Source organism: Cynoglossus semilaevis, chromosome 13 (genome assembly GCF_000523025.1).
Source record: "Cynoglossus semilaevis isolate Cse_v1.0 chromosome 13, Cse_v1.0, whole genome shotgun sequence".
NCBI classification, from domain to species: Eukaryota; Metazoa; Chordata; class Actinopteri; order Pleuronectiformes; family Cynoglossidae; genus Cynoglossus; species Cynoglossus semilaevis.
The window spans coordinates 11,552,462-11,572,227 of NC_024319.1; the positions used below are offsets into that span (position 1 = coordinate 11,552,462).

At 39.3% G+C, this 19,766-nt stretch overlaps 1 protein-coding gene and 1 long non-coding RNA gene across 2 annotated transcripts in view; one reads left to right on the forward strand and one right to left on the reverse strand.

Annotated features, from left to right (window-relative positions):
* The window catches only part of trmt11 (tRNA methyltransferase 11 homolog), an 8,807-nt gene extending 4,870 nt beyond the window's left edge, over positions 1–3,937 (forward strand). The window contains exons 12-13 of the mRNA XM_008323653.3: positions 722–842; positions 2,615–3,937. Coding sequence (XP_008321875.2) covers positions 722–842; positions 2,615–2,770 — 277 coding nt within the window. The 3' untranslated portion in view covers positions 2,771–3,937. The remainder of the gene's footprint in view (positions 1–721; positions 843–2,614) is intronic.
* Positions 3,938–13,579: 9,642 nt separating this feature from the next.
* LOC112487915 (uncharacterized) overlaps positions 13,580–19,766 on the reverse strand; it is an 82,675-nt gene continuing 76,488 nt past the window's right edge. Inside the window, exons 3-4 of the long non-coding RNA XR_003051467.1 lie at positions 17,557–17,778; positions 13,580–14,469 (exon numbers count right to left, since the gene is read on the reverse strand). This is a non-coding gene — a long non-coding RNA (uncharacterized LOC112487915). The remainder of the gene's footprint in view (positions 14,470–17,556; positions 17,779–19,766) is intronic.

The window sequence follows — 19,766 nt, forward strand, 5'->3', positions numbered from 1 at the left end:
GATCTTATTGGTATAGTATATCAGTGTGCTCAAAAGTTGGCATTTCCAAAAAAGTTCATTTTTTCTGAATTTTAACCACAAAAACGGACATAGCTAAGTTATTTGAGATGGGAGTTATACGCAATTCTTTTGTAACTATTATTATTTTTATTTTTATAACCACTTTGCTCATCATCAGTAACATTTTTGATTGACTGGAGAGAATTTTCTCCTGGTTGCATCACTTGGTCGATGTAATGACCAAGACATCCAGCCATGGCAACATGAGCAGACAAACAGTAAAGTGCAAATCAAAACTGTTGCTACCGTGATAGAGAAAGTGCTACCAATAAAAGCATGCAAACACATACCTCATATTCTGTTAATAGTTCCCAACCAGGTTTGACTGGCGATGACAGACATGGATGGCAGTCGATATGTCAAGTCGGTCACTTTTTCCAGCTTTGTCTCTGGGCAGAAACTCAGCTTTATCAGCGGTTCGTCAAACACACAGATGTTTTGGGACTTGATAGATAGTAAAGAAACTGACTCAGACCTGTACAGACAAAGACATTGACGTGGATCATCGGGAAAGTAGTGAAAAGCAATTTTGACACAGTAAGTCTGTTGTGCCAGTATCAGCTCTCTCATGGTCTAGGTTTATTATGATTAGATTATGTCGTGTGTTTTCTTTTGGTGGTTGATTAATAACTTTGTGTGTTTGTATATGTGTTCTTTTTAGATACTGTGAGGCAGCGATTCCTCTCCATCCATGTCTTCAGCTCATCAGTAACTGTGAGCAGACACTCTCCAGCCACACCTCACGTCGTCTGATCACCATGGAAAAAATCAAGGAACCAGAGGTGTGTGTGCATTAGTCCTGACCTACTACAAAACCCACTTGCAAATATTTCTCTCCAGGATTCTCAAAATAGGGTTTTAGCATTTAAAAAATAAAATAAATGGAATCAAGTCAGGAAATAAATGAGAGTTTAACAAGGTATGGGTAAAAAAGGCCAAAAATGTAGAAAAATCTGCAAAATATTAGCTAAAATATATCTAATGGTTAACCAATACAGGTAAATATTTGTCTAAAACAAGATACATAACACATATAATATATAATCTAGGTTTAGGTTTGAAACCTCACCAAACATCAAATTTCAAACAATTTTTAAATGGAAACCATGTAAACTCGTTTAGTACTGTAAAGCAACACGTTTTTTTGTTATTCCTTTTCCACAAAACTGAAAATACATCTAAAAGAAAATTGATTACAGTTGGGATTTTGTGAAAAACAACTGTCCCAGAATTCTAAGAAGAAACAATCCTCCTTGCAGATAAGTTTAGAAATGAATTAAAAGTATGTAGGGATAGCCTTGTGACTTGTTTTTTTTTTTTTTCAACGCCATAAAACCTTTTGACCTACCCTTAAATTAATTGGACCCAGAGTTGTAAATCTGTGGTTTAGGTCATATATAGTTTCACAGCACCAACAAGTGTGTACTAAAGGTCTAAATGCATGGAATCAGAACTGTGTATGTTGTCTTGTCTAACATATCATCTGGATGAAAGTGATGTGCTGTCTCTCACTCACTATCTGTGCTGGGATGGTCTCATTCATACTGCGGCCCTCAATGGTCTAATCACACACTGCATAGAAAACAATCCATCTTTGGATCTGTCATTCATTCCTCTTGAAACCTCAAATTGTTCCCATGAAGAGCCTTGTACGACACGTACACACACAGACATGACTTTGTTTGATCCTGTCTGACTGTCAGCTTTTTCAATCTCTCTCTCTCTTTTTCTCTCTGCCAAATATCCCTGACTCTGCATTTGTCTGAAGCCTCTGAATCCTCCAACATGAACACACTGACATGACACCTGACACGCGAAAGGAAATGTTTCCTGTGAAGAAAGATCAGCAAGGCCTCCCTTAATCTTCACATATTGTAAATCCTTGCCCTCTGACATACTAGCATCAGATCTGTGTTGATCATTCCCTTCACCTGTCTGATTGATACTTAGGACCCTGTGGAAATTCCCCTGGTTTGCAGTTATTCTGTAATTATTTTCATTAATTTGGGTGTGTGTTTAGGTTGTCACTTTTGTTACCACTTTGGCCACGGAAAATGTTTTTTAGGTTGCTTGGCAGCGTAAACATGCAAATGAGAGGTGTTGCTGAAAACTTACAGGCCCCAGCGTCGGAGTCATCATTCCAGCTGGGCTCTCCTCATTATTCCTCTTCCAGCACCTCTTCTTCTTCCTTCATACCTCCATAGAACGTCAGCTACCTTGCGGCCAAGACAAACTGTTTAGTTGTAGGGATTCACAGTTGTTCAGCTACACCAGCACAACCCTGGTCTGACATGCAAACATGGAAAAGGCATGCAAACCATGGGATGTTGCTAATATGCAATCATGTAAGGGGAGTAGTGGAGTGACTGCAAATGTGAAAAATAGATTGGAGTTTGACACGAAGATAACATTCATGTTAACAGTGTTATTACATGTTGTTTGCAGCTGACACCTGCTTAAACAGAAGAGAAGTAAAAGAAATAAATAGCCATAAATGTACTGCATACTGCACCATATAAAAACCCAGTGTCTTCTTGTGTGTTTGACTCTGCAGGAGTGCGACAGCCTAGCTCAAATGGCAGAGCCACACGTTAGCCTCTACCAGGGACACAACGCCTTTAGAGAGAAGTATTTCAGTGGACAGAACAAGAGAGGTGCCAAAGAGGACAACAAACCCCAGGTGAATGGAGAAGAAGCTAACGATTCATGAGCAACAGCAGAAGTCAACCACACACAGGAACCAGGACTTGATTGGACCTGGATTTAAAAACAAAAAACACATTCTTGTAACTTATAATGCATCATTATGCTTTTTAAAATGTACCCCACTTTTAATCTTTTTATGCTTTGTACTTCTTTCTTTGCAAATAAATGAGTTTTTCTTAATTTAACATGATGAATGAGGGTTCTCCTATTTAAAACATTCTGTTTTAAGATTCAGGATTTAAAGTGTTTATGACTAAGTGCAGCAAACAATGTCTCACCTTAATTCTCACTCTGAGGTCAGTGACAATTGGCTAAAAAAAGTCACAGAAGCAAAAATAAGAAACATTAGGCAACATCATTAGTGACAACACTGAAAACAGCATTTAAACATGAAATGAAAAATACGATTGAAATGTTTTGCTCCTTAGACTAATTAATAACTAATTAGGAAGGAATTATAAATGGACAGTTGGAGATAATTATTGATTTTCAATCACATAAACGTATGTTGAATTTTCTGCACCAAAACAGATAGGAAAAAACAGGTAGGAAAAAATAAACTGTGGAACTGACTTTAAAAAAATGCTTTTCTTTATAAGGAAATATATGGCTTGGGTTTTCTATCAGCTGAGGTTTGCAATATCAAAATGTAAACTGCAGCTTTGTATCTGTAAAATATAGTATATATTTTAAGGATATGTTGCTTTGTTTTTGATCAATCATCCATCATTCAGATTTTAATTAATTTTATAACCAAATCTACAAGTGTTATTATAGTTGTCTACAAAACAAGCATAAGAATCTCACTAAGACAGACAGGCATCTGTGCAGGCAAAATCCACTGCATTTAATCAGCAGCCTTTGTTTTTCCCAACCACAGTTTACATGCAGCCAAGTTCATTATTTGTCTTCAGAGGACAACTCAACAAACCTGTATGTACATTAAGCCCGTTCTCTGTTTATCATTTGGGGATTTGCTGCTCTACCACACTTCCCTGTTTGCTCCGTTCACAGGCACAGGGTTTTAGGGTTCATCACATGAAACCCAGCTTGCTATTGTTTGTGGAACATTTTTGTTTACGGTTCCCACAGTGTGCTTTAGTCGGCTGTCATTATCAAGTTAATCAGATGATAGTGCAGAGACGTCCACGATGACACTGTGTTCTGCACGTCTTCCGACTTTTTTTTTTTTTCATTTTTGTAACATTTATAGTAAGTGCTGTTTGCCACAACAGACGACACGGATGTTTGACGGCACCATACTGGAGCAGAAATGTTTATGTGTGCTTGCATGCATGTGTGTTTGTGTGTTTTCTCAGCCACATTATAGTGATTAACTGTGTTCATGAGAGCTCACAGTCTTTACTGATGCAGACTATAATTAGGTGGGGCTGGGACCGGAGAGGGATTCCTCTCTTCACCATATAATGCTGTCCAGACGTTGAGCAAAATCTGTGTGTGTGTGAGAGAACATACACTCATATGTACTTGATGAATCTGGTTTTGATTTATGTTGGATGCTTACTGCAACAGAGCTGTTTACTGATGTCTTTTAATGACAGTTTGAACAAAATGTAACTTCCAAATCTCCCACCCTCACCAGATGCCTCACCCCTGTGTTTTACCTCCCCATCCATGTCACCTTTAGGGGAGTACTTCTTAAACAGCTAACTCCCTGTGGCAGATGAAGGCCACTCTTTTGGAACAGTGGCTCCTGATTAAACTCCCTTCTGCCTTCAATCTGAAAGAAAACTCCAGCTGTTGAATCAACCACCTACAAGGAAAAAGCTTAGTTTGCACAAAATTAACATTAGACTCACCTAAGAATCTCAACGTTTTTTGTTTGTTTGACAAGAAAAAAGATAAACACTTGATAACTGTTACTTCAAAATGTTTTCTACGGTATTCAAAATATAATTGTTTAAATTTAAATTTATATGTAATTATATTAATTTATCCAAAAAAAAGTATTTCCCTAGAGAAGTATATTCATTTTAGTATGGCAGGTTTGCTGCTTATTCCGAAATATAAAACTGTTCAAAATTATTTAAAAAAAACAACAAAACACTAATTAGAAATACACAGTTAAATAACGTAAATGAATCTATAATAGGTGTCTTGTTACAGGTTACCAGAACCTGATTTTGGTGGAGGTTCATGTCAGACTCAATATTTACCAAAAGAAGACTCAAAATAATGGTTGCAGGTGAAGAACAACTGAGTAAGTCCATAGAGAGATTAGAACCCAGCTTTTATATAACTGTTTCAGTGGTAACACACAGATATACATGGTGTGTGCATGTAAATGCCTGCGCACGTGTGGCACAGGTGCAGGGCACCTGTTAACAACCCAGGGTGTTTAGACACCTGCACATCCTCCTCCTCGTCTCTTCTTGCCTCATGTGCCCTCAGGTCACCCTGGTGCCCTCACACACCCCTGACGCCCCCTGTGGCCCTTTTAGTTGTTGAAGGAGGTAAGGTGAGAGCTGTTATCTCAATGTCTGGGAGGAGAGGCAGAGCAGTGGCAGTGGCATTACGGAGCTACAAATCACCACATTGGTCCCACCTTACACAGCTGTGTGAAACTCAAGCCTTGCTCAGAAGAGGGTAGACGAGGAAGACCAAAGATTAAAACAAGGCTGCTGTTAAAAACCAAGAACAATGTTTAATAATAATACAACGGATTACAGTGAGAAAGAAATGCTTTTACTACTGCTAGAACCCAGTGCCTGTCGGAGTGTCAAATACAATGCTCAGAAGATCTGTACTGCAGTCGACACACTGTTTGTAATTCTGTCATTGCTGTGCAGCTGGTAAACAAACAGTTCAGGGGCTAAGCTTTTGAAGTGATAGAGTTTTGGCTGAGAAAGTGCAGATCAGCTCTGACCAAAAACATCCTCTTTATGATTGTGGCCTGGAAGAGACCACGGTTATTGGCTCAGGAAGCAAACAGGGTGACTGAACGACTTGTCACAAAATGTCCTCACCCATCTTTCACCTACTCACAGACCACCCACCACTGCCATGTCTGACTTGCTGGCCTGCCAATACCACACAGGAGGATTCAATGAGTCTAATTGAACACAACATACACTTATTGGAATCAATACTATACAATGAAAAAAAACAACAGTAAAATACACGAGGGGGAAACCCAAGTCAAAAAAAATAAAGAAATGAAAAAAAAAGTTGAGAGAGTTTGGTCACTACAGAAGATGGCTTCCTAGTGTCTTATATGCAAACGGACCCCTCATTGTTGGTAAAACCCCTGATTTTATTTAACTTTTGCGTATGAGTGCCATGTAATTAGAAGCATTTTTGAGAGAAATCACATTTTGTTTTGTTTTGATTTTGGTTAACCAGAGTACAAAACAAAGAGCTTCTCTGTGCGTGCATGTCTTTATTTGTATACTTAGGCTTATCACATTTGTTGGGACACAGAAAAAGGGTAAAAACAGCATTTGCACCCATAAGGAGCAACAAGCCAAAGGGAAACAGTGAATGGGTGTTTCTGAATGGATACACATGTGCTCCATGTCGTGTTTACACTGTCTGTGAGTATTTGTGATCTCTTGCAGTTGTCAGTGCTGTTTTTCATTAGTGATTAGAAACCACTGGATGGCTCCCTCACACCCTCTTTTAATGACTCTTAACTGCCAAGCAGACACACACACGCACACACAGACACACACACACTGCCAAATGGCAAACATAGTAATTCTCGACACATTTCCTATTTTGGTCTGGTGCGGCTCATAAAATTGTAATTTCTCTAACTGGGCCAAATATAAGGCACGACTAAGGATGTAGCAGTTATAATTAATTTATATTTTTATATAGTAGTTTCATAAAAAATGTGGTGAGCCAGCCCTATATTGCACTGGCTTAAAGACATGGAAACAACCTGGCCAGGTCGGTAGTACAGACACACACCCTCGTACTGACATTCACACTAATGGGCAAAAAAACAGCCTCCTGTCCCATCAGACTTGCACTCATTTGTAAATTGGTAGGAAGCTGGAGCTGCCAAAGGAAATATCTGTGAACACAGGAAGAACTTTACAGAAAGGAAATGTTCATATTCTCTGTGCTTTGCGTGACACATTTGCAGCTGTTTTCAAATTTGACTTTTTCATTCGATTCACGGCCAACTACTGTTTTCCTTCCCAGCTCCTGCCTCTGCCATTAAAATACTAATAAATTAAAGTCCCAGCAGTTTGATGATTTCGACATTTATTCCGTGTTTTTGAAGGCTTCATCTGTCACTTTCCGTCACTTTCCATCCCTGCATCCCCCGCGTCACCTTGCTCCCTGAGAAATTGCATCTTTAAGGATGAGCTGCTCTGCCTCTCAGCAGTTACAGTGTGCTGCTTGAATTTCAGCGATGCACCTCAGCGCCTCTTGGGAGGGCCTGATCGAGGTGTAAGGGTACTCGTGTGTTGTCAGGGTCCCGGCCTTAGTTTGTCGCACCCACCACTCTCACGGTTCTTTAGCTGAGTGGAATGTGATATCCATGGGGGTATGTGTTAGTGAGGGCCAGGATGTACGCACGAAACTCAGATGTGTTCTGCCCTGAGACCTGTGGAGACTATTACACCCCTATTAGTGGCTATCAACACACTCACACCTGTCCTGTGTGCACAGGTGAGCCTGCTGAAGATGGATCTGAGCATGTTACAGTGTCCTACGTTATCTTTCCAAAACCGTGGTGGGAAATTTAATCTTATTTACCTTTAACTGTACGATGACTTGTTTTTAAAACCCAAAATGTAATATGACTATCGTTTTGATGAAGGAAGTGGGTCAAACTTCCTGCAACTTCTCTCAGACGACCACTCTCATATAGTGGAGTACCATTATATGACATGTTCATTCAACTTAATCTTAGGTTCTAGGACCTTCTACTATCCGCTCTAGGGGCAGTGGGGTGCATCATCAGCCTCCAGCACACTTTTACCATTCTTTAGCTCAGCCTTCTGACTTAAACACAATCCCACAAACTAAAAACCACAGCAGGTCTGCTATTTCTCTCAGACTCTCTTCATCTTTAGCTATTTATTTGTCCATTGAGATACTGCGAAAGATATTGTCTGTCTTTCACAGTGGTTCCAAAACATTTTTGCTGAATCCCCCTCCCCTCCCTCCTTTTAAGATTGGACAATTCCTTTCCTTTAAAAATGAAATGACCTCTAATTCCTACCAGACGACCATTCTCATTGAACAAAGGGAATGAAAACATTATTATTTTCCCTGCTGTGGAACAAATTACAGAAATCGATAAAATATTGAAAGTAAACTAATTTGCCTTGCTGTGACAATTTGCAATAGCTCAGCATCTCTTAGGGGGCTCACCCCCCACTGTAGGAACCTTTGCTCTAGAACAAAGCATTAGTATCTCCAAAATTTCAAAATATGACACATTGTTGTTTGAGCTATGGATCTCTCTTTAGTTTTAGAGAATCTAAATGCTCTTTGTGTTAAACATGCCAAAATTAGGCTTATTGGTATAATCTAAATCCACAAAACTGTTTTTGTTTCAATGTAATTCAGATTTTTACTGTTAAAAGATAAATAAAATCCAGAAACGTCCATCTCTCTATCTGTAAATGAAAAATATTGGAGAATTTTCAGATCATGCAATTCATTATTTTGTTTTGTTTTCTTTTTATTTGACACATGATTTTTTAAACTATATAAAATAAAAGATAAATAGAGATGATAAAAAGAACCCAAATGAAGAACATTCTTAAATCTGTTTCCTTCTCCACCACTCCAACTGGCAGAAAAGCTTTGCCAGACAGTGAAGTCAAACCAAATAATCCCTGCAGATTTGAGTTAGTGCTTGTATTTGTTGTTACAGCTTTTAGGCTTGGCATAGGCCAGGACCAACATTGAATTCCATCCATGCAGCATTTAGAGCTGCCCAGAGAACAACATGCTGGTGAAATGTGTCTCATTTTTGTCTAAAAAAGTAATATCATGCATTTCCCCCTTAAATTATGACAAACAGATCTCTGCGTAAATTGGGTTTATTGAAGCTAACTTTTTCACCATTGAGCAACACAGTTAGGCATGTGTCAGGAAAAGTGGACTTCACTGGCTTTTGGTATAAAAGTTTATGGAAAATGTACACAAACTGTTTCTTGTTTTCTGTTGCTGTGATACCAATGTTCACAAATCACCGTGACACTTTTATACTTTCATGGAAAAATACTACTACTACTAATAATAATACTAATAATCATCTATAATTCTTCAAGAGCAGGTTTCATCTTTTATAAAGGTAATACAGCTGTTGAATTGAACGGATACACTGTAATCCATTGTGAACATCTAGCGGTGCATCAATAAAATGCGGAGGTATTTTCAGATAAATGGACGATTTCCAAACAGCAGCCATGTTAAGCATGACTGGCAGGTGTTCCACCGGTGGCATTTCACGGAAAAGCCCACCTCATACTGGGAACAGACTACATGTGTTTCACATGCTGCTGGACTGGACCATGATCTGAACAGTCAACACAGATCCTGCAGCTTACAGGAGGCAGAAAACAGGCTTTAACTATGACCGCTACCATGCACCATTCGTCGTTTTGGTAAATTTGACATTTTTGTAAAAAGCCCTTAGATACAAAACTGTCGGAGCAGGTCTCCACCACACTGCTGCACACATCAAGATCAACACCACATGCAAAGGTACACTTATACTACTGGGAGGAAGTGGGGCGAGAAATTCCTTTCCAACTTCATAAGAACTGAAGTAATTTTTCTTGAAAGCCACTCTGCGTTCAGTCAAATAAACCGAGCAATTTACTTTTTGATGACTTATTGAAATAGTCTCTGGGGAACCTTTACATTTAAGGAAGAAAAATAGGACTTCATCCCTCTTTCCCGTCACCAGCCTCACACCTCTCATCCCTTCGTTCTTCATCAAAGGTTCATGTGCCTGCAATGTAGCGCTGTGTGTGCCTCCAGCAGTCATTTATCATGATATGGTTATTTCAGAAAAAAAGGAACATTTGTGTAATGAGGGGGAAAAAGGTCCAACCTTTAATAAAAAACAGACATGCCATGTAGGCAGCATGGGACTGAGTCTTATTGGCTGCCAGCACTGAAAGTGGTCTTGGTGTAGTGATGGGTGGGGGTGGGACGGGGGGCATTACATCAGAAGGAACTGGCTTGGATGCAGTGAGGGAACTTTAGATGCTCTTCACTTTCTTGGCACACACTCCAGTACCTGACTGCTTTTTCACAACAGCATCAGCACTGATGCCGTGTTCCCAGAAGTGAGGTATATTTTTCCACTGTTAAGATGTCACTAAACAAATGTTGGGAATGTGTGCACAGTACAAGGCAGATGTCTCTGTGGTGGGCTGGTGTTAGGACCCTGTCTCTATGCCATTTGGGAAAATGATTTTCTTTAAAGTAATACAGTTTATATGATTTTGGTATTAGAAATGTTAGTTACAGTAATTATTAAGAACTTGCTAAATCTTTAAAACAAAAGCTGCCATTTTATGCTTATGTAATTGTTATAAAATGCAAGAAAGTGTTGTTAGGTTGTTTATGCTATGCTAGGTTTTACTAATCAAATATTGTTTTTAAGCAGTTTTATGAAGACCATACAATACAAGGTAATTGTTGGGTCCATAATAAAGCAGTTGTGCATGAAATCATTGTTTTTGCTAGGAAATGTAGAATTACTACCAAAAAAAAACAAGCTCCGCTCAGGAGTAGGACATGAAGGCAGCAGTAAAACAAAAAGAAAAAAGATCCTTCTCATTAAGGTGATTTACTATTAGTCAGTACAGGCAAATGTGTGAAAGTGTCTTTGTCCTGTGTGACCTCTGACTCTGTTAACCTTGGATAATCCTGAGCAGGTGAGCTGCTTCAGCCTCAAAAGATCAAACTCTGTATCTGAACAAAACACAGTGAGGATTCTCAAGTGTATTTGAAAGAAACAAGAGCGAACTCACCTATTCAATTATTGAAACAGTTTTGTAGTGCTCACCTGTTCTCATTCATTTGAGTAAGTTGACAGTAACGACTTGGCAGTGGGCCCTAAAACACTACAGTGAGTCTGTTATTAGATAGCAAAAGCCCAGATCCACAAAGTAATGGGCTGAAGTATGTGTCCTTTAACACCTTTAGCTGGAAATCAGATCCAGATCCAGGTAGCAGCGATGTAAGGACAGTGATTTAATGACCATTTGAGTGATGGATATACAGTTTGTGAATTGCCCCTTGGAGAAACATTGGAAGAAATTGGGGGCCTGTTATATAGGCAAAAATGTGAGGGAGGGTACACATGTACACACTGACAGGGGAGGAGAGAGGGAGAGGGAGAGACTTGTAAAGCTTTTTCTTTTGGGACATCTTTTGGGACATTCATACGGCTTCCAATGGCATAATCAGTTAAATCCTAACCCTAACCTAAAACTCTATCCATCTATCCATCCATCCATCTGCTCACCCACTGGCTCTTGTTTAGTCTAAATATATTTTCCAAATTTTTCCCGCCACATATTGTCTCAGTTTTTGTTCCTTCAACTAACAGTTCAGCTCCTGCTCCTGATGAGAATGTTGTATGACTGTGACTGTGCTGCGGCCCAGAGCTTGTTATGGCTCCTTTTAAGCAGCAGGTTCTGGTTCCTTTCAGCAGTCATTCCTGAAGACTGACTGAACGTTATGTTTGGTAATGAAGTAAGCTAATCCCACTGCAGCATCAAGCTGGGCCAGCAGATGCTGTATTGTTTAGGGCTTATTTTCGTAGCGATGGCTGTGCCAAGACGCCAACATTGGCAGCAGGTTTGAGTATATGTGTAGAAACAAACTGCACATACACATAATATGAAATAATTTCAGCTGACCTCATACAGGAAAAACTGTCTCAGTTTACTTTAACTTCAACTCTTAGGCGGGGTAAAAGAACTGTAATAGAAGGTGAATAAAAAAGAAAACAGAAAGAAAATACTATTTAGGTTCGGGTTTATGTCATCATACGGTGAATAATATCATGCGTGTAAGTTGGAATATTAGATTTCTTCAACATAGACTGACAACTCTCCTGTTTCAGTGCCTATGATTAGTGACAAAAATAAATAAACTGATGATGTGTTATTGTGTTGGAACCACTGAGAAAAACTGCATTCCTTCACTTGTAACTGAGACAGCCATGAAAACACAGATGATCCTGAACGTTACAGTTATGGATTTAGTTTGCATTTAATAAGACATATGATATATGTGGACAGAAGAAAACCCGGCTTTGTGATCTAAGCCATATACCTGCAGGGGTAACTGGTGGAACAGTCCAACAAATGTTGGACTGTTTGATTTTATAATAAAAGATCAAGAACAGGGATGATTGATCATTCAGTTTCTCTGAGCACACTGTATTAATGACATGTTGGACTGTTTGTTCCACAGACAATCGCCTTTTTTGGAGGATTTTTCATTTATTAATTAGTTGGCAAGTTACGATTTTACGAAGTTATTTTGAAAACAAATATAATTTAGATTTTTTTAATCATTAACATTATGTCTCAGTTCCAGGTGTACTGGGTTCAATTTGAATTGAAAATATATCTGTGCATTAACCATTAATTGCTCAAAAATTGCATTACATTATATTTTATTTTTGATTATATATATTGTTTATTAATTCAAGTACTTTTAGGCGCAGTATAAAATAATAACAACTTTGTGCTGTTGAAAAAGGTCAGTCAACTTTGGGCACAGATCAGGCAAATTTCCCAGAAAACTGTGCAGCTGCATGTGTACAGATCTGAACAAATACACAAGTACTGCTGTGTGACGTGAGACTCAGGTGATGAGTCACCTTGTCGGATTTTCCGCCACAATCTTTTTTCAGCAGTCAATGTACTGCACCAGAGCAGTCAAAGGTCGTCATCAGCTCAGGATATGATGTAACCCCTCAACATGATTTTTAACATGTTCTCTGCTGGTCTATTATTACATTATTATTACTCTATATTACATATTTGTATTTGCAAACTGTTTGTCAAGGAAACACTGGCTGCTGGTCTACAGCACCAGCATTACTCCACTGGCTAGCTAGCAGTGTCTGACAGGTCTCCTTCATGCAGGTCCAGAAGAGGGAAACACTCTTAAATTCTGAGCGGTTGGCAGCTCGATACTGTTCTATATATGGACCAGATGAGCAATGTCCACAGGCCGTACTTAGCTACTCTAGATGCCTGGAGTCCATAAATGTTCATTTTTATAGCCTCTTCTATTCCTGTTTTGGCAACGGTGTACAGGAGAATAAGGCTTTGATTTAAAACAATGATGGTCCATATATACTGGATAAATATGGCTTTAAAATGAGGCTTAGTTTATCACTTCTCATTAGATCAGTTCACCTTTCTTCCCCTATCCCTTCTCAGAAAAAAAAGTATCTGTAATCTTGCAGTCTCACAGATAACGGTGTGGTTCTGGATTTAGTGCTAAGATATATAAATATATATATACATATTTTATGATATGTGTGTGTGTGTATTTGTACTCTGTAAGCCAGGGTCTTTGATGTGCACTCCCTGAGCTGAAAAGGAAACATGAGAAGTGAGGATCCACAAAGCTGCTCTCACCTGTGTCCTTTGATGAGAGGACAGAGGCTAAGTAGACCAAACCAAAGAAGTCCCTGTCATGAAATACGCACACACACATTCTCCATGACCTTTTGTTGTGGCAAGTGCACGGACGGTCATTCCGATGCACTCCTGTTACGGCGGTGGATGGATGGGTGTCGTGCAGAGGTGACGGCTGTGAGCTGCTCTCTCCACTGTAAAGTCTGACCAAAAGGTCGAACATTTAAAAAAAATCCTCATTGGATGTTTACATTATGAGTTTTAGGAATACAAATACAAGGGAACATTTTTAAAATTACTAATTTGAGAAACGTGTCAGAAATTCCATGTGGATCTCATCAGAACCTACAGGATTCCCACAGATCTTCTCATGACCAGGTCGGATATATTGCTGAGAATTCTCACTTACAGTTGTCCAAAATGTTACGTTACCCTAAATGCACTTGGTTGTATTCATCTGAGTAAAACAGATGAGAGTTCTACAAAACTGAACATTAGAAGTTAGCAGTGTGGGTAAAATCATTGTTTTAGTGCTGCTGTAAATGACTACAGCTAACATGAGTATCTTATCAATGTGCAGAAGACAATAGACAACTGGCCTTAAGGTGCACTACTGACCAACTCTATTCATTTTGTGCTATTGAGTTATGTGTTTTTTATCGCAGTATTTTACTGTATTTGTATTGGAATCCTGACAAAACCGTTGATGGGTTATATTGGACCATTTTGCCCACAGGAGGGAGCAAAAGGGCCATTTCTGATCATCACCCCTCCCCCCACAGACCCCACTCCTGGGTCTTTCTTTTACCCTGTCCATCTCAGAAATGCATACCATCCACCTGCACTTTACAGACCAACACAGAAGAAGAGGAGTGGTGTAAAGATGTCCTACGTCATTAACTTGTCATAAAAGTTTTTATAAATAAATATTGATAATTTTTCATATTTAGCTCAGTGCACAGTCACAAGATGACAATGATAAAGAGTAATGACCTGGCTGTATGATGTGGAGATCCCCTCTGGACAGGTGAACCAGATACTGGCCCAGGTCAGCGCAAGGTCAGATCACAGAGCCAGTGTGATGTCAGTCTGTCTGCAAACAGAAGGGGAGGAAAGGGGTGAGGAGGAGGGAGAGATACAGAGAAACACCAAACTTCCAAACTTTGGCTGCACACAAACCAACTGTTTGGCCAGGGAGAAATAATCTATTGTCAAACCATAACAGTGTTGAAGGTTCCTGTCTCCTGGTGGCTTCATCCCTCTCTCTCCCCTTCCCTCCCCACATCAGAGGGGATGACAGTTTGCTCTGTTTGAAACAAAATAGCTGCTGCACCTGTACCTGAGAAGAGCTCTCATGTTTGGTTCATTTCTAGACACCAGGTTGTCTTTGATTAGCCACAGTTAGCGTAAATTGTAGTTTGTGACAGTTTTCTTGTCGGATCAGCTCATTTATATTCTGTAGACACTGGGTCACATTAGTGCGAATTTCCCATATTTTTTATTTATATTTTCAGAATCAACATAAATCCATACAATGCTACATTAGCATGCTCCTCCATTTGATAATAAACACTTGCATAGGCTACTAGTACAATAGTATCCACTCTGTAGTATTTCTTTTCCTTTCTTCCCTCTTACTGCTGACTCCACACCACTCTCTGTCTATCTGCAGTGACCCAGTCTGAACCAACTTTAATTCCAGGATCACATCTCACTGCTGGTTTCTAATGGGCCGCAGACTGCATCACACTGAGTTTGACTGGTAGGAGAAGTGAGGACAAGGTGACCCACATACACATGGAGTACTGTATAGATTGTGTCCAAAAGGAAGCTGCGTGAGGAAGAGACAGAAGTAAAAGAGTTCTGTGTCGCCCGCCAGAAAGTTAATAGTTAATAATAGTCGTCCCTTTGTTGCGCTGACAGCTGCTGTTAATCAGAGAGCCACAGAGGAGGGCAGCATGCAGGCAGGGTCCTGCACAGAGTGAGGGCTGGACTTTTGGTAGCAGTGTAACATGACGAGATAACATGCAGCACATCTGCTTAGTCTCAGCACCAACATTTTATTATGATCAGCTGCTGCTGAAATAGTGTGACTGAATCATGGGGCGTCACAAACTTATTTAAAGAAGAAGAACGTCTAAGGTAGCATTGTTCTACTTATGTCATTAACTCTGTGAGATAACCTCCAACTTAAACAGATCCATATGATACCTTTCATTGGACACAGCCTCAAGCTGCTCTGAAAATCAAATTCAAGTTGAACTTTTTTTTTTTTTTTGTCAGATGCTCTCCTGAGGAGCTCCAGGTCAGGACGAGATAAGACACAACACATCTGCTCAGTGTCAGTGGATGTCAGCACAGGGTTGAAGAGTAAGGCAGTCGAGGGGAGAGAGTGGCAGGAGTTAAAGTCCTTGCCTTTTACCCACAGAGAAAGACAAGCAGCGGAGGACAAATGTGTCCAGCTGTGTGGCAGCTGAGTCTGTATAACTGTCATAACTGAGATAATGCCAGAACAAATACATTTATTTTTTTGGTTTTTATTTTAACGTGAGGATTGTGTTTTAGTATGAATGCATGTGCAGCATTTCTGCATGTGGTGGTGGGAGGTTGACACAGCTCTGTACAATCTCCTCATAGAGGAGTTCAGCCCTCGCACTAATAGGTTCAGGTTCATCACTGTCTTATCAGTTCCACTCACACATAGTCATCTCATAATTAGCACCGACCCTCAAGAACTGAAGAATATTACTTTGTGTGTTTTTTTGGAACTGAACAGCGTTCAGGGTATTGGATGTGATACTGGTCGTAGTTCTGCAGAGATAATAACAGATTATATCCTGGGTACAGAAGTTTTTTGTTTTTTTTAAATTTTGCAGCACTTGGCCTAGTCACAGATTAGACACCATATACCATAATAAATACAACTAGGACTTTTTTTTTCTTTTGCTTCGGACTTGTATTTATAGCTAGTACTTATGTAAACAAGAAAAATCTTCTTGAATTTCATCAGTTCATCTTGTTTTGGGCAAAAGCATTTGACATGAGGTTGAACTATTTAATTTTTGTGTGTTTTTCCCTTTTTCTTTTTTTTTAAAGTACTACTGTTGAAAGCCTGAAATTCCTTAACACTAGACAGGTTTTCCTACATTTAAGGTAATTATCCTGTTGCTTCAAGTAGAAATATTTTGTGCCGAGTTAGTGGTTATTTCAAGCTCAATTGGCTGGAGTATGTTATTGGCAAGCAGTAAGCTATAATATATTTAAAGGATACAAGGTTAATATTCAAAACAAGCTTAACAATATTATTTTTTTTTTTTACTTGTTGATAATTCACTTTTTTAAATCCCTTTTTTGCAGTGTACCTGGATTGTGACAACCCTGCTGTTAAAGCCTTGAAAACAACTAAAATAGGTATTAGTGTAGAAGCCTGATTTCCATAAAATCTTTTTTTTTTACTGTTCTTCTTACAGTGGGGGCTGAATTTCGTTGCCCCCGTATGTGCCCAAACAGTAGCAGAGACAGAATGATAAAGACAGCTTTCTGCGTGAGATTAGTGTGATGAAACACAGAAGTGCTGCATCCACCAGCATGTTACTCTTCCTTTTTTTTTTGCACTCTACCCCCTTCCACATGCTGGGACCTCCACTTTGCTCAACACCCCTGGAGCATGGCACTGCCGAGCAGGCAAAACTCACCCTCATGTAAACATGCAAGTAATGTGAACTTCTCTCACTCCGCCCTCGTCTTCTGTCTGTTTCCACACATATTTACAGTATTTGGTTGATCTCAATTTTATTGAATGCCTTGGTACGGTAAAAGAAACTATGTAACACTAATGTAAGGAACATTGTGGATTTAAGTGAATATGTAATTTAAAATGCCATCTATCAGCAGTAACAACAACACATGCTCATGTGTTTAAATCATACAGTGGGGTCTTAAAAATGTCCGACATAGTTATTTTATGTGAATCTTTTTCTTTCCCTTAAAAGGTTTGTTTTTGCTTTTCTGCACATGTCTGTGTTAATGTCTGTGCTAGCATGTCCATGAGACTACTTCTGAGCAATATTCTCATTTTCATGCGTGTGATTGTGTGTGGGTGTGTGTAGGGGTGAGTGTGTGCCTTTAAGTACTGTATGTGTTTATATGTGCCCTGAGTGTGGGTCTGAAGATGTGTTACCTGGGGGTCGTAACTCTGCTCAGGACAGTTTTATAAAGTGTGGTGAAGCCAGCGGAGCAGCTGTAAATCAGTTTTATTTGCTGTACATCGGGGGTCAGCTCTCTCTCGACACCCCCTGGACCCTGACACCACAGGAATGGGCTGGCAGACTTTTGCTGTTGCAGCTGTGTTGTTGTAGGCTGGTAGTTATGTTGGATTTATTCTGGTACAAATGTGGTTCACCTGAGGAAAAAGAGCAGCTGTCAGTGCATTTTGCAGTATTTATTTTTGTTCAGTCAATGCCTAAAGTTTCCTTGTTCTCAGGACTTCTGTCTGGTTTATAACATACTCACACAGACTGAGGGAAATATGGTCTTTGTTGAATACTTGTGAGTAAAAATCCTTTCTTCCTTAACCCCTTTGCTCACTTTGCTGTTAGAAATTTGTACTAAATCCTAGAAAGAATAATTCATCACAGATAGTCTTGCGCGCACACACATATACAAATGCACACACACCTTTCTCCTGCAGACCTGCACTCAGTCCTAGAGAGCAGGGCTGCACTGCGTGCCACACCAGTGATATAAACACTATGTGGGAATGCAAACAAAGTCCCTCACTTGTTCTTCTACTCTTTCACCAAACCTCTTCTCACACGCACTCTCTTGGATCTTGTTTCCTCAGGTTCCATGTTACAGTTTTACTAGAACTAACAAAACCTTCTAAGCAACGTAGCGATCTACTCGATTGACTAATGACAAGATTCAAACTGAAATACTTACACACCTCAGTTAGGTAGAAATTCAACGACTTTCACATGTAAATGAAGAGTAGAAATGTTTCAGTTTATTACCCTGACCTTGTCTTTCTACATATTCTGTTGCAAATCTGTTTTTATCTTATACATCGGAGCATTCCTGAAATCATCGTTCACATTAGACTACAGCAAAACCAGCGAAAGCCCAACTTGCTGTCTGACCTCCTGCTGTGGCTGAATCCATGACTAAATGCTTTGTGTCATATCTGCAATAACCTGCATCCATCAACTACAGGAATACGGTCTGTATGAAAACACAGCAGGGGGCAGAGAACTGTCCCTCAACGCTGCGGGCTCCAAAGATAAGATTAATGAGAAACTAGATTTTAATTTCGTCCAGCGGATAAAAGAAGAAAAGATTAAAGCCACAAGTTGACATCACGTTAAATTTCATCTGACAGGAGTTTAAGTGATATAATGGAACACTACACATAACGTATGGGCTTGAGCTGAAAGGAAGATTAATGAAACGTTTTGATGAGCAGGTCATTGGCAGCACATCATACTACAGTACATGTGCTTTCTTTTAAACCAGCAAAATAAAAAAATTGCATTTAGTTTAAAGAGTAAAGCTACTTCTCTAAAGGCTTAAAAGCTGCAAATCCTTCAAGCACTTATGTATTTTTAGAAGTTACTCACATATTTTTATTACTTTAATTTCATGGTCAGAATCATTGTTTGTGACCAGACATGCTCATGAACAGAACATGTCAGACACATCTATGTCACTGTGTAATTTGAGTGGGAAATAAAATGGCAAAGTATAAAGTGCAAACCAAAGTCAAACAGGAAGTGGGAAAAACAGTTAATGAGAGCCTATATTACAGTATTATTTATTATATTACTCTATTGTAAAACAAACATAAATAAATATATTATTTGTGTTTGTCTTTTCTAGTTGAGTTTAATTTTCCAGCAGAATCCAGGCACAGGTGTCAAACCTGGCAGCAGTCTTGGGTTGTTATAACAGCACTTGCTGGTTAATGGCGTATGAAAGGCCTTTGATCGACATACAGCCGTGAGGAAACATCAGTGCAGAACAGAAAAAAAAAGAAGAATGTGTTGAGGCCAGCAAATGATTTGCAAATTATCATAACACGCTTGTTATCTGGTGGTTATCAAACCATATGAGTTTGACATAGTTTCCTCGCTCTGTTTAACCACATACATCATCAATTAAAATAACAATCTCTTAACATGTGACCCATTTATTTTTTTAATGCTGTTTTTAATCGTCAATCTTCACAAAAACATATCGTCGTCACTTCTCTGCGATTGAGTCTGTGAAAGCTTTGAAGGCCCCAAAATGATTTTTGTTTTAGATAACGCAAGAAAACGCAGCAGCAGCTCGGACAAAACGAGAAAATATTTTTGGACATTTCCATAAACGTTCAGCCAGGAATGTTGTACGTTC